Raw genomic sequence first — 14,794 nt, 5'->3', positions numbered from 1 at the left:
GTGCTAGTGAATTAATTAGAAACTCCCTCCCTCACCCCGATTCTTAGAAACCACTGTGAAAATCTGAATCAGCATTGGCTTGACATGGAATTCAGGGATGAAGTCACAATTTCAGCCTGCTTCATCTTCAGACTCAGTGTCAGGCGTTATGATGAAAGGGCTTAGGTAGTTCCCCTAGAGGTTTCTTGATGGCCAAGAACAGAGCAGCAAGGAGGGCTGCTCAAATCTGGCATCCCCTCTGTGCACACTGCAACCTGCGGGAGGACGGTTTGGGGTCGACACAGCTGTGCCTGTGCCTGGGACGAGCAGGGCGCTCCGGCAGTGCTGACCTCCTCTCTGTGAGAGCATTGCGGCTAAAGTGGAGTATGATCTGATGAAGTGGGTCTGGCTGCTTTTCTGTCTCCTCCGCCTCTTCTTCTTCCACCTTGGGAGATTTCTACACAAACCAAGGCAGACAGGTTTTAGGCGTGGATTTCAGCACATGGCACACCACCGCATGCGAACAAAGGTAAAAGCACCAGGCACAGAGCGCATCACCTCAAAGCACAAAGAGAAACCCCAACGTCATATGTTTATTTCAGGACAGAAGCCCTAAGGATGCAAGGTTTGGGAATGAAATATATGTATCTTTCAGCCAATTAAAGGAACACTGCAGTTTGGGGGTTAAAATGAAATGAAAGGAAAAGCAAAAGCCTGACCCCAGTCAGCAGAACTCTCATGCAAGCTCTGGGCACCCGCGGTCAGGAGGGAAGCCCTGGAGAGTCCCCGAGAGGCCGCGTCTCTCCGCCAACACCTGACATTACTCTTGGAGAGCTGGGCTGGGAACAGGTGTGGGGCAAGAGTTATAAAGCACTGGGGCTGTTTTGGGGTCTATTACTATTCTAGACTCAACCCACGGAAACAGTTCTCTTTCCTGCCCTCACCCCTGACCCTGAAAATCTTGCTGTTCCTGAGAGCTGCCATCCTGGAGCTGTGAGCCTTGCAGTTTCTCCTCTTTTCTCTCTCCTTTTACAGAAAGGGAAATAGCAGCTGGTGCCAGACGTGTAAGTGGATTTTCCAGCAGCGGCAGAACAAGCAGGGTGGACCATGTTCAGTAAATTGGTGAGAACTGCGCAGGTTGTGTGAATGGTTCAGAAGAAGGGAGAGGGTTGAAATGATGTTCACTGTCAGCTTCGCACTAATCAAGAAACTGGGAAAACCAAGTGACTGTCTTTCTCACCGACAGGAATGTATGCAAAGACTGAAGGGCATAAAGAGAAATGGAAAGAAAATGCGGGAGGAAGGATTAAAGGAAAAAAGCCAGGAAGAGGATAAGAAACAGAGGGAGATGGGGAAAGGGAACGAGAATGTAACATGGAAAGTGTAAATATGAGAAACACAGGGCAAGACTAATGGAGAGAAGTAGGGATGAGAGAAAAAGATAGATGGGAGAAATAAGGAGAAAGAGGAAAAGAACCAGGGCTTGGCCAAAGGAGAGGAGGGTGTATTTTCTTTCTGAACCAGGATGAAAGCTCAGTGTTGCTGCTGCGATAAGCTTTTCCCCTTGCGTGTTGTTTCAAGTAGTTTTAGAGCATGAAGCCTGTTAGAGACGAGGCGTGGCAAATCTTCAGAAGGGCCAAATACAGAACTGTGAGATGCAGGAAGGGCATTTAGATATGCCTTCCCCCAAAGTGGAGCTACTGACCAGACATGCAGGGCTCTGGCTGGGGTGGCTGGCCTCCTGCAACCAAGGGTGCTCACAACTTAACTTAGCATGAACTTTCCAAGGCACGGCTGCGCATCCCAAGCAACATGAGCTGTTAGTGAGGACGGGGGAGGATGATCACAGGACCAGCCCCTCCAAGTGAAATTCATCCTCTGGCTCTTATGACCATTATTAGCAGGGTTTCCTCTGATAACTTATACAGTTAGCTCCTTTCAGATTTATACACCCAATTCTTTGCGCATCTTTAACGGTTATAACGCACACACGTGAATACAAAAATCAAATTCATTCGCACCCATATCTGCTCCCAGTTGAGTCAGTACTTACAGCCAAATCCTGTACTAGTTTCTCTTCAAAGGAATACTCCTCTGTTTCTATCCAAAATCTCTGATAGCCATGGAGGAAGAGGTTAATAGAGCGGTGCCTGAGCGGAAGGGGTGAGAGTGAGGTCAAGAGGGGTCCACGGGACACCTTGTTTTAGTTTGGGCGGTTAACGGTTAGTAAGCAGTTTTTGTACAATTCTTATCTTCTGATTGGTCAGGGCAGCCAAGAGCACACCGTAAGCATTTGTTTCAAAGAAACCAGAACCCTCTAACGTGGCGGATCCTGAATACCTGGTTCAAGACCTGGAGGTCACCGTAACCCTCCTCCGGTCTCCTTGGGTCTTTATCATGCTTTCCCTATAGTGAGAATTCATTAGGCCAAGGAACAGTCCTGAACTATCTGCTAAATACGGCAACTTGGTTATTCATTTTGGCTGATCACATGTCCAGGTGATGCAATCTAAATCATGCTGATAGTGAGGGGATTAGTCTCAGATACGCTGAAAGCAGCAAAGCGTGGCTTCTTTACAGGGCCTCTGAGGAACCACAGCTGCAAGGGCTCCAGGAAGCAAAGCTTGGGCACGCTGCACTACTTCTGCGTGCTTCACAGGTTCTAGTTGTGGCCCTGGTATGTGGGAACACTGAATACACTGGCACAAGCCACTCACTCCCTACAGGACAAGACTGACGTCTGGGAACATTAGCCGCTGAAGAGCCAGTAAGTGGTTACCCAAATGTGAGGAGGAAAGGAGAGGAAAGGAAGGTCAAGACCAGAGTCATCGAGACCTGGTCGTGGTTTCCAGTAGAACACAGCCCTTACCATCTTGCTTCAAAATCTGACCAATCAGAGTTTTTTTTAAAAATTGTACAAATTTGTGTTTTTATGGGTCATGTTAAATCATGGTCAAGAAAGGAGGAGTGTGCAGAGAATGAGCGGGTCTCTCCACAGGTTACATTACCATTAAAATGAGTATAAGCCTGTCATACTGAGTTTTTTCATTAACCTTTTCCAGCCAAACCCGTTGAAAGGTGCTCAGGAAGAAATTGTTAATTTTGTGTCTGGGGAAAAGCATACAGGTTTTCTTTTAAAAACTCACATCAGAGAAACAGTTTCCATATGATAAAATAAATCCCTTTAGCCCTTTAGTTTGGAAGACTCCATGTAGTTTAGATCCTCATAAGATGGAGAAAAGGAGTGGACTCCACCACTAGCTTCTTAGGTAGTTAGTTTTTATTGTCGTTATGAAATCTACGTATAATCCTCCATGCTAGGGAGAAATCCAGGGCAACCCTCTAAAACAGCTGGGTTAGGGGCTGGGGTGGCCACGCTTCATCAAGGACACAGTGAATTCCTGGACATACTATTATCCGTACAGGGACAGAGTCGTTGAAGGAGCAACCAAAATATTAAAGGATGGTACTAACATTGTCAGTGGATTTAGAAAAAAACTGCTTGTTTTTGAGAGATGTAATTGCCGCCTAGCTGGCCCTGGAGGCATGTGCTTAAAGCTGAGCCCTTCTGGAGGTCACCTTAGCACATCAGGTACGGCTCTCTACCAGAGGGGAAAGCCAGTGCCTTCTTGATGTTTTACCACTTCTAGAAAACAGACAGAAATCCTAGGCGTTTTTGCGTTTTCTACTGGACTATAAATTTCATTTGTCTGCCAGGGCTTCAGCAGGCTTCATGCCCATGACTTCCTGACTTAATTTTTCAGCTTTTTATTAACGAATTCTACTTGATTTGTGGTGCCTCCACCTTTCCAGAGACACTAGTTTATTTTCTCAGGAGACCTGGAGGAGCAGGTGCGTGTCTCAGAGGCCATGATTCTCCACCATCTTCAAAGACCCTAACTAGGAGAGCTCAGTTGGCCAGCTGGCTCAGGACAGGGATATGGGACACTCTCGACAAATGATGGCCAAGATGCATAATTAGATGAAAGCAAAATGTCAAGCATAGGAATACTCTTTCATCTGATATTCCAAAGAAACACATTTATTTACATGGGATTCAGAATTTACTCGGCCAAGTCAGTTTATTTTTCCTGACCAGGTGAGGATGTTCTTTTTGATTTGAAAGGTGATGAAGCAGTGGCTATTCAACTACCAGCTTTGTTTATGATCATAGGCTCAACCTTACTGACTGTGCAATTAGCTTGAGGATGGGAACGTCGCCATATCACCAATGACACCGAGTCAGCCTCAGTGGTCGACACTGGCCCAGTCTATACCGATGCTCTGCCCTATGTTGACACAGCATGTGTTCACACACAATCCAGAAAAGCCTTCACATATATTTGACTTCAGATTATAGACTAAACATCCAGGGAAAGGCCTCATGCCCATGACTGGCCTCTTGGGCCATCTCTAACCAGTGCCCTTTCTTTATCTTGAAGGCAAGTACATCACGCTGAAGAAGTCTCAGGTTACGTTTCTGTACTTGCTGAGGAAACATAATAATTTTGGTGTCATCCAAGTACTTGAACATGGAAATACTGTTTGATCTGCAGATGGAATTTGGGGTAAAGTATTTTAGAGAACAGTTCCCTTTTTCCAGGGTGCCTTTACAGCTGCACAAAGAATCCCACCAAGGTAAAACTAGAGAGCTTCCATCTGCTTACGTGGCTGACTCTACAGTGCAAAATGGTGAGCTGAGGCAGGCTTGGGGGCACGAAGGAATCCTCATCTATTTTCAGTTTTTATGCTTACCTTAGCAGGCCATTATACTACATGCGGACTGTAATGGCTCTGTGGGTGAAGGACTCCAATCTCTACCTCTGGGATCATGAGGGTCAGGGCCAGAAGAGGGCACAGCTCTGGGAGGACACCTTAATTCTCATCTCTGACTCACATGCCAGGAGAAAACGACAGAATACTTGCCTGGGCAGGTTGTAGAGAGGGGCCATCCTGAAACAGGCCACCACTGCCCGTTTCCGCTGCTTTGATAGCAGTTTGTGCCAGACCGCCTTCTTGGACCTCAAAGGCTGTTCCACCTAAGAAGAAATCACATCAGTAGGTGCACACCAGGCTGATCTGGGTGGCAGAAGGTAGTCACCTGCAGCCCAGAGTTCTCAACCCTAGAAGAATTTTGATTTCTCAACTGTAGTCAGCAAAAGGTACCCGGCACTAAATGATTCAGTCTGTGGGAGTCTTAGGTTTTCTTTCTTTTCCCAACTGCTCTTGGTGGCTTATTGCTTTACAAATGAGTAGGGAGCTTGGATGGGTCATTTGAACTAATGGGAAAAATTTTTCAAACACTGGGAATGTTAAGCATTGAGGAGTCTTGCTACAATGAGGCACCAAGATGACACTTTGGGGGTAGGCCAGGATGATCCTTGCTCCTTGCTTTCTGTCTTACAAGGGTGCTCTTAACTAAGAGCTGAGTGTGGAGGAGTTTTATATTTTGCAGGGTAGTCTTCCTTCCTCAATCCTCAGGGTAGACGCTACTTACCTGCTCTAGGTGGAAGACAGCTGCTGAAATTCTCTGCACACGCTCCACTGTCTTTTCTGGGTTGGAAGGTTCTTCACTCTTCAAAACATCCTTGTATAGGTTCAGTTGCCACTTTACAGCTGGGTCATCGGACTGCAGATTGAAGCATGTACATGAAATGAGCAATCTCTTATACCTCTTGAACTGAAAAGGCCTTTTACTCCTAGCATGGTTCCATAGTATTCAAGAGTCTTTTCTATTAATTCCTCTCTCATTTTCTCTATTATCTTTTTCTGGAACAATGTAGACGCTTTGTAGGAACTTCTCATTCTAGCCTATATGTCTCTTAACCCTTCTGTCATGTTTTCCACCCCATTCTCTGCTCTGCCTTACAATTTCCTTAAATCAAGCTTCCAATTCATAAATTCTCTCTGCAGCTGTATCTACTATATTTTTTAACCTATAACTTGAATTTTTAATTTCAATGATTATTTTTAATTTTTAAAAATCACTGTGAGGTCTTTTTCAGTGCCACCTGCCCTCTCCTTTTTAAAAAATAATGTCCAAGTCTTGCTTTATAGTTTACATTGCTGCCTTTATCTCTTTAAATATTTCAACCACACTTTAAAAATTCCTTTCTGCAGCTCCTTAGGCTTGAATTCTTCATTTCGTGGCATCTTCTGACTCTCTAATGGTGGTGGATTTCCTTTCACACTGTATTTTTATGAGCTTGTATTCAGGAGGAGTTTTGTTGACTAGCATCTCAGCCCATATTCTAGCAGGTAGACACTCTCTAAGTGGTTTCATGGCTGTTTTTACAGATGATTCATGAGTTTCACTGGTTCAAGGCCAGTTTCATGTACATTTCTTGCTCTACATTCACACACAGCATGGGAAGTTAGGCCCCACACTCCCGTTCCAGGTTACCAAAAACCCCAGCCCCTATAATATATATATCTGGTCAGGAGAGCTCTGTGAGTTTTCCCAACTGCATCATCTTCTCTTCAATACTATGATTTAGAGCACCTATTTTCTGGCACTTGGAATTTCTTTTTACTGCCATTTTTGTAGTATATTTTACCCACCAGGAATTCCTACATACTTGGGATGGAAAGGAGAGGCTATTTGTGTCACTTTAATCTTCCATCTCAGAGCATAATATGATGTATCTGAGGAAAGAGTTGTTCAGATGTGCAGGCTTGGAAAAATCTTCAATAGCCTTAAAATCAAAATTGGTCTTGATTTTTTTTGTTTGTTTTTTTGGGTTATATCAACTCAGGTACAAAGTTACTTTGTTTACAAATCTCCAGAGCTGGAAGTGCTAAAACTTCCCCCAGGTGTCTGTTCCCCTCTTTAACAAACCTCACAGTCAGTAAATTCTGAGACCTAATCTAACCCCCCCTGCTATGGCTTGATGCTCACACAGTGGGAGGTGGGAAGACATGTTTTACTGGGCCTCTCTGCAACAGCAAAGGAAAGAACAAAAATTAAGGGCCAAAAAATGAAAAACTAAGGGCAGAGAGTTAGTTCTACCGATTAAGCACAAGTACTCTGAGGCTGTTTTTAGAACACATTTAAAAAAACATGAGTAAACTAAGTGGGTGTGTGGCACCCCGCAGCCAGAAGGAAGCCTGTGTGAGTTCTCATTGTCTTCCTGCTGCATCACCTTTTCCTGCAAGTGCAAGTTATTCCACAGATGCTCCTTCACCTCTTCGTCTGTGTCCTTCTGTGGAAAGAGATGTTGAATTTTATTCCTACAGGTCAATATGGAAATATAAAGCAGGGATGCACTGAGGGCCAATGGACAGTTTTGCTGCGATCTTTATTACGAGGACAAAAGAATAGAATTGACAGAGACTCGTCCCAAAGGGCATGCGCTGACTCCCAAGTCAGCTGTAAAGACAATGGGGTGTTGGGACTTCCCTGGTGGTGCAGTGGTTAAGAATCCACCTGCCGATGCAGGGGACACGGGTTTGAGCCCTGGTCCAGGAAGATCCCACATGCTGCAAAGCAACTAAGCCCATGTGCCACAACTACTGAGCCTGTACTCTAGAGCCCACGAGCTACAGCTACTGAGCCCGCGTGCCACAACTACTGAAGCCCGTGTGCCTAGATTCCGTGCTCCACACGAGAGAAGCCACCACAATGAGAAGCCCAAGCACCGAAACGAAGAGTAGCCCCCACTCGCCACAACTAGAGAAAGCCCAGGTGCGGCAACGGAGACCCAATGCAGCCAAAAATAAAATAAATTTAAAAAGATATATATATATATATATATATATATATATATATATATATAAATGGTAAATTAAAAAAAAGAAAAAAAGATGATGGCGCATTGCCTCTGTGCACCTTGGCACCTCTGTGTCCATTGGTCTCCAGGGAAGAAGGACAAATCCTTTAGGGGCTGAGCACTGATCACCACCACCTGTATTACATGCTCCACCAAAGCAGATGGGCGACTTACATAGCTGTACCGTGATTTTGCGAGGGAGATCAGCTCCTGATCGCCTGGGGTGCACATATTCAAACCAATGGGCAGCATTTTCTTGAGTGCAGCCACGATGAGGGAGGTCTGGATGGAATACAGGTCCCCCCTCCGCTTCGTCCTCTTCCTCTCCTGGTCCTGTCCTCCAGACTAGGAGATGAGGTTGAAACAAACGGGTTGAGTGACTCTGAAAGGCACCGCCTCACCTTGGAGGCAGCCTGCCTCCTGTGGCCCCATCAGTACAGGGTGGGCCTTTCTATTAAACATTTCAGAGGACAGTAAAGGACCATATGAAACAAAGACAACCAGGTGGCCCTTCAAGACCGGCCCTGACCCTGAGCCCTCTCCTTGTGCGCATGCTAACGGAACCACGTGACCAGACACACACCACGGACACCCACAGTCTCTGTTCGCTGACATCTGGGCAGTATGAACAAACTAGTGTTTCTACTGAAAGAATGATTCGATAACTGACAAAATGACTGCAGAAAAGAACTAAGAATCCTGACGCTGGGCGGCAGTAAACAAGTGAAAGAGCATCTACCCTAGAACAACTGCTGGTGGCCAGGGCTGAAGTGAGCCTTTTGGAGCACCTGCACCCCACTCAGCCTCTGCTCAAGGCAGCACACGTTCCTGCAGGAAAAGGGGAACCCCCAAGTAGGTAGGGCTGCTTTGGGATCTGGTTGGGACAGAGTTAGGAGAAACAGTGCAGACAAGTGAGGGAACGCCCCAAGTCTGGGGGAGTCTGCCCTCTTTTGGTTACACTTTCTCACCCCTTTCTGGGAGCGTTCATCCAATGAAGTGGGAGGTTTGAGAGAAGAGGCCAATGCACTAGGCTATGGCAGCCCCAGGCAACCAACTGAGGACCCTCTGGACCCACAGCACGAGGTGGGTATGGGTGGGCTCAGCAAAACAAGGCTCTGTGGTGACCCGATTTTCCGGAGTCAGGTTCCAAAAGAGCAAAGCGGCCCACGTGGCACGTCATTTGCTGGACTCTGCTTCAGCTGAGTGGGCTCTTGCTGGAAGTGAGGAAGGGCTGGGTGGCCAGAGGCAGTGAATGAAGTCAGGGACCGTGACAGGGGAGAATCGGGGCTCATTAACACTTTTGCTTTACGAGGGCCTTCAAGTGTTTGCAGCATCCAGGCGGTCACGCTGTGGTTCACAACAACCCAAACACATAAGGCTCTGGGAGCAGGGAAGAGTCCAGATGCCTCCTCTGGAACTGGCTTGCAAGACCTGGGGCCCTGGGCTGGAACAGATTTTGTTTTGTGAAGGACTGGCTTTCTGAGAGAAGATTAAGTATGGTCAGAATTCACACCGTCTTGGGGCTGATCTCTTTAAATTACTTCCCAAAGTGTGAAGGAAGTTCATAATTATTAATGGACACTCTTAAAATAGTGGCGACTTCTTTTACCCAGCTTGTGGTGGTTACACCACAGAAACCACAGTGAGATCCCTGGCCAGCAAAACCCAGTCTGACCAAATACTGCCAGACAACTCTACTTGTGCCTCGTGCTCCAAAACAACAGGTCAGATCCAGGACAGCAGTGGGAGGCGGCAGTGAGAAACATGAGGAGGGAGGGGGATGTGAGACAGACAGGCAAGATACACAGTGTCTTATGTTCTAGACACACAGTGGACGGCTGAGTCACACAAAGACCTCAAGAGCTCTATCATTTACCGAGTGCTTGCTGGGTTCCTTAGATGTTCTATCAGGTACAGAATTCTAAAGGTTGTGGCTAACGCAGAACTCATTTAAAGTCTAAATTACCCTTGAAAATTGTAAGGGTAATTTGTGAGGTTCTATCCTCAGATTGTCCATAGAGGATAGAACCCAGTTTTGTGAATATAAATTGTGAGGCATTGTTACATATACATTACATATAAATGTAAGAGGTAAATAGTAACATGCAGTATACAATCAAGGAAGTATGCAAAATAGAACTCTGTGGATTTGATACGCAGTTTAAATAATTTCTTGCTCACTATTTTATTTGGCCAATCTCGTGTTGTTCTAACTACAAATGCTAAATATATGATGTGGCTCCAACGTGCCTGCTACTTAAATAAAGCATTTCTAATCCTCCCAACAAGGCTGAGATGCCCAGTCAGTTTTATAAAGGGGAACATGATGTTCAGAGCAGTTAAGTGATTTTTTCAAGGTCACACAGCAGTTAAGAGTCTGGGCCAACATCCAGGCCGACATGTACCTGGCCATGGCTCCATTTTCCTTTTCTAACTAAGAGCTGCACATGACCTGGTTCCTGCCCATCTCCCTGTCTCTGCTACAGACCTGAGTGCAGAGGGCCTGGGACAAGTGTCAGCAGACACGCATCAATGGAGGCATAGAGAAATATTTCCAAGCAATAACCTGTATAGGTTACTAGAAAATTGTCCCAGGGTTTATTCCACTGTGTGCACATTTTATGCAAAAACTCATGGCTATTTGCAATCCTTGCTGCCGATTCCAAATCCTTGACTTTAGTCCTTGGAAAACTCTCTTTGACTCATAGGAGCCTCGCACAAGAGGCAGACCTGTATAGTGTGGAAGGGCTGGGATCACTAACAGCAGATAAGAGGAGTGAGTCTCCCGAGCTCTCAGCCCCAGTCAGCGCCCCTATCTGTTAGTATGCTGGCTGCAGAGTGGGCAGCTGGGGAAGGGAGCAGAGATAGCAAGGAGACCTCGGATAGGGCGAGGCTTGGCTGGCTTCCCCAGCTTCTCCATTCCAAGGGTGGGTAGGGCCTACATTCACTCTTTGACAGGCAGTTGTCTTCCCTGAAGCAGGCCCCGGGGACCTCCAGGTGGGAAAATCCATTCTGTACCACCCCCACGGTGATCACAGGGCAGAGGGTGGCCAGAGCCTGGCACCACTAATACTAGGACAGAAAAGACACGTCACGCATTTGACCTGTACCTTTACTTGCATGGCCTGTGTGGAAAGACAAGAGAAAAGAAACAAGGAGAAGTCAGTCAGTGAAAGCAGAGGTCCAAGACACAAGGCACCACGTGTTAGTCACAGCTTTCACCCCCATTCCTCTGCCAACACAACAGAAAACCAAGGGCTCTGGAAGCGGGTTGAGCACAGCATGAAGAGCGAGTGGGAGGTTAGGATGGAGGTTAACTGGATCAAAAGGACCTATACCCAGACCAAGCAGTGCATCCCTGGGGCAAGGTCATCAGAGACCAGCCTTCCAGAGTGTGTGACCCTCAGACCCTTGTGGTCTTCAGATCTGACCACCCAAGTGAACTCTTAGATCTCATGCCTTCCCCCCCTCCCACCTCCCTCCTGGCACCTGGGTGGGATGCAGACAATCTGTCATGTAACCAAAGACCCCAATTTTCTTATTTCCTTCCACCCACCACATTATCACCTCCAGAAGATCTGTGGTTACAAAAAGAGTAGGGAGAACTGAACTAACGGGCCATGTGTGTGCTTCCCCTAAAAAAAGTTTCTAAAAAATGTACTCTAGGAATATCCAAGGTGGTTCAGGATCACCCCACAGCCCAAAGGATGGGGAATCTCCCTTCTGTGCTGTGACCTTTAAATATACCTTAGGTCAAAGGCTCCTACACGCTATAGGTTCTAATTTTATTCTTTTCTTCACATATTGCTAGGATTAGTTAACTCAATGCATTTCCCTAATGCTGGAAATGCTTTTATTTATGTACGTATGTATATATGTATTTATCTATCGATCTATCTATTTATGCATCTTTTAAATGTTAGCTGAAACTTTTTATTTCCGAAACAGAAATCTAGAAATTCCTATACCTTCAAAATCATTTCATTTCCCCACACTTTATCACCAATAGTTTATGACCAAATAGACAATTTACGTGTGAACTTTAAGAAAACAGAGACTCTAAAGGGAAAAGGAGTTGGAGGAGGACACAGCACACGGTAGGCGGTGTGCTGTGTTGAGACAGCACATGGGGAGGCTTCGGAACAAGGGCAGAGCTGTGCCATCTGAAGTGCTCATCCCCACTGAGGGGGTAAGGGAAGTAGAGATCAGTCAACCCAACATTAGATGGTAGAGGGAAAGGTGAATGTCCAGAAGCCAGTCTGAGAGTGAGAGAGCAAGAGGGAGAAGGAGAGTGAGACAGAGAGAAAGAGAGAGACAGAAGCACCAAAGGAGGAGGGAGGGCAGTAAGAGAACAGGGAAGGATAGAGGAGGGAATGGTAGAGAGAAGAGGGGGAGGGGATGGGAGACAGAGAGATGAAGTGAATGGAGGAGGGGGAGGGGGAAAGACAGGGAGAAGAAGAGAGAGAGGGAACAGGAAGGGGGAGAGAGAAGAGACGGGGGAGGGGGCCAGAGGGAGAGAGAGCACTTGAACTACACAAGTGCCAGAGCAAAGGGAATACAAATGAAAGTGAAAAAAGGTGGGGGGGTGGAGGGAATGAGAGAGAGGCGAGTGAGCAGCTAGGGGGATGGGAAGAAGAAGCAAACAAAGTCACACATGTCCTTCTGAATACCCTGGACAAGCGTAAAGATGTCTTCTCAACTCCTCCCTGTCCTTTCTCAATACACTGAAATCACGCTCATGGGGTGGAGCGGCTTTACACGAGGCACTCTAATATTTGCGGCATCACAGCTCTTTTATTGTTTATAATCTTGGTCAAGGAACTGGCATTTCTTGGGCTAAACACATTCTAACTTACCACTCCCCTCTGAGGAAGCTGCTGCCATTTTTCCAGAAAACAAAACGAGTTTAAAGACAAAACAAAAAACACCGTGCTCAGCTTTGTTATGTATTGCTGAACGTATATTTGCAAACTGGTGTCATACAAACAAAATACAATACAATGAGCTCTCCCCAAAATGTGCTTTAGCTGCTGGAAAAAAGGACACATCTTTGAACTGACCTTCAATGAATCAAGTAAGAACAGTGCGGCCCACTGTATATTTTTTCCACTCCCTTTCCATCTGCAATGGCATGTGTAGTGTGTGTGGGCACGCAGCCTGCCAGCACACATATCTCTGCCATATGCACGGAGGCCAACTTCATTTATACAACACCAGAATTCAATTATGAGTGCAGATAAAAGCAAGCACAGGTGACCATTCAGATCAGGTAGTAGAGAGAACATGTAATTTCAGGGAGGCAAAGGCAATGGGGATTCAGCTGATAATAAAGAGAATACCCCCTCTTCATCCTCGCAATATGCAGTTCTACATCCAAAAAATACCAGAAATGGCTATGAGTTGCTGTTTATTGGAGGTATGATATCTCTCTGTCTGAAATAATGTGCTGCATTTATGTAACATTATTCAATTCTAGAGATGCATTTAAAACTGACTTTCCAACAGGGCCTACTAGTAGAGCTGGGAGAAGTCAGGCAGTAAGCTCAAGCCCATTCTACAGATTGGTAAACTGGGGCCCCGAGAAGTTAAGTGAACGATGCAAGGCCATACCTATACCGAGCAGCTGGGCCAAGAGTGGGACTTCGCTTCCTTTCAGGCTCTAGTCCCGTTTGCTACTACACTTTGTGTCTCGACTGAGGCCACAGGAACAATATGAATATTTGTTACCCCGAGAAGCACAGCAAATATTATTTAACATCTGGGGAGTGTCCTTACATCCATTACACTGTAACTTTGACCCTCTCCAACACATCTCAGAAAAAACTGGCATACAATGTCAATGGAAAGGAAATGAAAGCATCTGCTCCTATAGACTAAGCTTACCAGCAGGAAAGATGCCCAGGTTCTGAATATGCTCATCCTCTGACAAGACTAACATACCCTGTTCCTCACTCAGTGATGTGAATGAACAACTTCAGGTTGTTAGTAGGTTAGTTTTGAAACATTATTCTTTGCCACCCCTTCTCTTTCCAAGTATAAACCCAAGGACCCTGAGTATCCATTCATCACCAGAGGGCTGAGCTTATCTTTGCCATTTCTGCTCATCTGGGATCCAAATCCTTGTACCAGAATCACTTTCTTTGCTTTTTTGCCATCCGCTGACAATAACAATGGATGCTAGCTGGTTCAGTCAAGGGCCAAAAGATCTACCCCAAGTTGAAGGCAGCAAGGAATCTGTCTGGGATTCAGTGACTTTCGGTAGGTGGACAGGGTCAAACGAGACACTGTAATGGCTGTAAGAAGACCCTTCAGAGGGAACTTAGGGATAGATATCCAGGGATCAGGAGTCTGAAGATATCCTTCCTCCTGTACCTCACATGAGCAGCTGTGTATGCCAAAAGTCAAGTGCAAAATAAACTTTGGAAAATCAAATAAAAATTATCCAAAGCACAAAAGGAAAATCAAATAAAAATTATCCAAAGCACAAAAGGATGCACCTTAAGTAAGGTTCCTTTGCAGCAAAGATTCCTCTTGACTGTGAATATATATATACACCTAATCTCTCTACATTGTATGTGTACAGTTCTATCTACCAAACTTTACTAAACAGCGCATACCAGATTCTAAACTCTAAGAATCAAATTTTGGATGCTGGAAGAAGTGTTAATGTCAACATAGCTTAAAGGTGGAAGGGATGGAAAGTTCAGAGTGATTGCAGCTGACCAGAGCTAGGCACGCTTGGTGAAGTTTTGGGTGTTGAAGTTTTCACTTTTGGTGGCCCCTGGTCTGCAGCTCTGCGTACAAAGGTCTTCTATCCCAAATGGTTATTTGGAAGGTTGCCCCAAGAGCTTTGCTACAGACACGCGACCGTCATCTTTCCAGAACTGGTTCTCACTTCTGAGGGGTTCCCGTGCACACTCCACCTTCCTGGTCCTCAGAGGCAGCACTGTGCCAGCAGTGACAGAGATGCACATCTCAGGTGTCACACGTCTCTTGTACGTGACAGTACAGTCAACCCTCACCCAGGCACGCTTCTCAGGGGAAGA

At 45.9% G+C, this 14,794-nt stretch overlaps 1 protein-coding gene across 1 annotated transcript in view; it reads right to left on the bottom strand.

Annotated features, from left to right (window-relative positions):
- RYR3 (ryanodine receptor 3) overlaps positions 1 to 14,794 on the bottom strand; it is a 399,907-nt gene that overhangs the window by 43,896 nt on the left and 341,217 nt on the right. Inside the window, exons 79-85 of the mRNA XM_032621721.1 lie at positions 10,859 to 10,873; positions 7,923 to 8,093; positions 7,122 to 7,181; positions 5,477 to 5,608; positions 4,906 to 5,018; positions 2,033 to 2,129; positions 330 to 436 (exon numbers count right to left, since the gene is read on the bottom strand). Of these exons, the coding sequence (XP_032477612.1) occupies positions 330 to 436; positions 2,033 to 2,129; positions 4,906 to 5,018; positions 5,477 to 5,608; positions 7,122 to 7,181; positions 7,923 to 8,093; positions 10,859 to 10,873 (695 nt within the window). The remainder of the gene's footprint in view (positions 1 to 329; positions 437 to 2,032; positions 2,130 to 4,905; positions 5,019 to 5,476; positions 5,609 to 7,121; positions 7,182 to 7,922; positions 8,094 to 10,858; positions 10,874 to 14,794) is intronic.

Source organism: Phocoena sinus, chromosome 2 (assembly GCF_008692025.1).
Source record: "Phocoena sinus isolate mPhoSin1 chromosome 2, mPhoSin1.pri, whole genome shotgun sequence".
In the NCBI taxonomy this organism is placed as follows: domain Eukaryota; kingdom Metazoa; phylum Chordata; class Mammalia; order Artiodactyla; family Phocoenidae; genus Phocoena; species Phocoena sinus.
The sequence above is the reverse complement of the archived record's forward strand: the minus strand, read 5'-3'. Positions and strand labels throughout refer to the sequence as shown.